The sequence below is a fragment of the Helianthus annuus genome, chromosome 16, assembly GCF_002127325.2.
Source record: "Helianthus annuus cultivar XRQ/B chromosome 16, HanXRQr2.0-SUNRISE, whole genome shotgun sequence".
Taxonomy (NCBI): Eukaryota; Viridiplantae; Streptophyta; class Magnoliopsida; order Asterales; family Asteraceae; genus Helianthus; species Helianthus annuus.
In genome coordinates, this window is record NC_035448.2 from 120,828,335 (window position 1) to 120,831,358 (window position 3,024).

A 3,024-nucleotide genomic window follows, 5' to 3' on the forward strand; every position below is an offset into this window, starting at 1 on the left:
TTATAAGACGAGGCATCAAGGTTTGAACATAGTTCATTACCTTTTCTTGACAGGGAGTCGTAGACTACAACTGTCTTTTATCTTATAGGACAATAAGTATGGCCCGTATGCATTTCATCACTAATGGATGTTTAAATTAGGTAAGAATAAGGAATTGGAAGAATCCAGTATAAGGATGACTAGTGTGATTTTATCGAATCACATTTGCCAGGAGTGCTAACATGTTTTCAGATGTTAACAAGGATTTGAATCTTAAAAAGATTTTACCATCATGGCCATGTCTATCATGACATATAGGCTAGGTTATACCTTTAAGATTTTCTTTTAATATATAATGGCAGGTCAATTATAAAATGGAATGATATTTTTGATTTATTCAATATAATATATTCATGCATATAATGACAAATGAAATTTTAAATTAAAACATTCCATTAAATTGAAGAAAGTACATAGATGCCCTAAACGGGATTTTAAAAGAAATAACTTGCCCACGCAGGGGCTAAAATAAAGAAAATACAAGTCCACGCAGGGACCAAGTACATAAATAAATGTCCACACAGGGACTTAATTGAAATTTAAAATTACAAAACAAATAAATAAGGAATTTCAATAATCCCTTTTCTTCTTCCCCTTTATTAGGTTTGCCAAACCTTTTCATAGACCCTGGCGGCTTCTACGCTCCTCCTGTACTTGTTGCTCCACCTCATGCAACCGTTGAAGGATTTCCTACTACTGTGGTGGTTGGATCTGTGGCGGCTGCTGCTGCAGAGGTTGAGGAGGTGGTGGGTATTGATACCCATATGCTGGGTACCCAGTTGGGTACGCAGCTTAAAAGGGTCCTTTGGGATGAAGAGTATTGTAGTTCGCCGCCTCGAGGTACGGGTCAACATTAGGGGCATTGAAGTAGTTGTAACCCGAGTAAGCTGGCTGCTCAAACGGGTTATACGCCGTTGCATCAGCGTAAGAAGGAATTGGGTTATCATAACCCATGTGCGGTGGTGGTGGTGCGACTGGCGAAGAGTCGACTTCAGAAACTGGGTTTGAAGGCCCACCCATTTGTGGGTCTTCGTACAACAGCGGGTAGTGGTTGTTGCTTGAGTGTTGGGGGGTGCTGAAGTGGAAACCCCCTCGCACGGACATCCGTGCACCTGATCTTCCTCGACTCGGTGCTTCTGGAGGCTGTTGCTGCTCTGGCTGTGGCGGTGGCGGTGGCGTGACCGCCTGGAAACGCGAATCCTCTGAGGGATCCTGCTGCTGTTGATGTTGTGGGTTGAAAGGGGGAGTGTACTCCCAGTTGTATGTGGCACATCTTTCAGCAACACTGTCTGGGCCCCTGTATGGCGAACCACGAAATGATGATCCGCTGGATATCTCGATGGGATGCGTGGGCGTCCCAGATGGTGGCATTTCTGGATCGGGGTCTTCATCCATTTCCATATCCTGCATCTCAGGATAATGGTCAACTGGTCCCAAACGGTTTGGACCCTCTGGCTCTTGCACCTGGTTCATCGGATTGAACCGGCTTTGGAAGAATGGGGTCGGGTTCTTGAAGGAACTGTGCGAACCCGATCGCTTCAACAGGATGAATGAATGATGCGAATCATGGTGATCCTCGTCTTGTTGAGGTCCAAACGAGTGATAATAAGACGAGGAGGAACTAAGCGAGACAGAGTGCCTCGCAGGCTCTAGATATGTTCTCCAATCCTCGTGAGGACTAGAGCTAAAGTTTGCTGACGGCATTCGCCGGTGGGATGGCCCGGCTTCGTGGTCATTCCTTGTTAAAATTGGGGCCTTTCCCCTTCCGCCTCAGCCTCTAACACGTGGCGGCATTTTTGTGTTTGTTCCTGTCAAAACAAACAAAAGAAACAAACAAAAAGAAAACAGTTAAGATTAGGATTAGTCCTAAGTCATTTGCCTAGACTCGGAAGTCGAGGAACGTGCAAACTGTTGCATTGAGATTAAACATAAAAGGCTAGTGTTTAATTCACTCAATGTTGGCTCTGATACCAAACTGTCACACCCCGATATTTCCACGTATTGCCGGTGGGCCCGGTGGGGAGTATCGTGACGTAGTTGATATCATCATAATCACAGTTTAATGCACAACGGAAGTCTAAAGTAAAAGATTACAAACCGAATCGAAAGTATAATAAAATATTACACAACGGTTGTAAGTGGGTCCACAGGCGGATCTAAAAAAGAAATAAAATGTTGTTCAACAGACTTAAAGTGTTAAAAGCTTGCAAGACTCTTCAATTAACACTCAGGAGCTTCCAGCCCATTACGCTTAGTACCTGCACTTAACCTTTTTGGAAAATACGTCAGTTTACACTGGTAAATACAATTAACTGACTCTTTTTTATAAGTATTTATAAAATTGATTTGGATGCACAAGGCATAAAATCTTTTATAACTTGGGACAATTATTTAAAAATAATCTTGTATACAGATTTATATGTTTGTCGTCCGTTCAGGGCCGGTTAGAAGAGCCGGACAAGATTAATAGATACGCCACAAGTATAGGACCACAAGAGAGTGAGATACCGTTTATACATACGCAACTGGCAGGTGTATGCCTACACCCCGTGCTTAAGCCGTGGCCATTTCTAATGAATGAGCCGAGGATATCCATGACATGGTCATTAACCCCCCAAAGGCATTGCATCAAACAAGACAGATTAAAACGGGTTATGCTATTTATTAATCACATTCCGATTAAATGATTTCATACCCGACCAAGTGGTATTATTATAATACCGTATCCCAAGCCCGTATAACGGAAAATAAGTTAAAAGTATTTACCTGAGCTAAAATATAATTTTATTCTCAGTCGTGTATCAATCAGCAAGTACAAATAGCTTTTACTGGGCTCCTAATCTGGAACGAAGGTTTTAATAACCTCTTAGATTCCTAACGGGTCTTATTTAAGTTATAACTTTGACCGGTTAGTTTTTATAGAAAGGTTTACGTTTCAAAATGCAAGATTAAGCGAAGACCGGATTAGAATGTGATTTAAACCCA

The 3,024-nt window shown here is 42.1% G+C and overlaps 1 protein-coding gene across 1 annotated transcript; it reads right to left on the reverse strand.

The window, feature by feature from the left end:
- Positions 1–831: 831 nt before the first annotated feature.
- On the reverse strand, positions 832–1,743 carry LOC110919552 (leucine-rich repeat extensin-like protein 5). Its single transcript, XM_022163819.1, has one exon. It carries the CDS (start codon positions 1,741–1,743, stop codon positions 832–834), a length of 912 nt encoding a protein of 303 aa, XP_022019511.1.
- Between the last annotated feature and the right edge of the window lie 1,281 nt (positions 1,744–3,024).

Bases quoted from the DNA above. Each gene is read 5' to 3' on its own strand.
- LOC110919552 (XM_022163819.1), bottom strand. From the start codon at position 1,743: ATGCCGTCAGCAAACTTTAGCTCTAGTCCTCACGAGGATTGGAGAACA.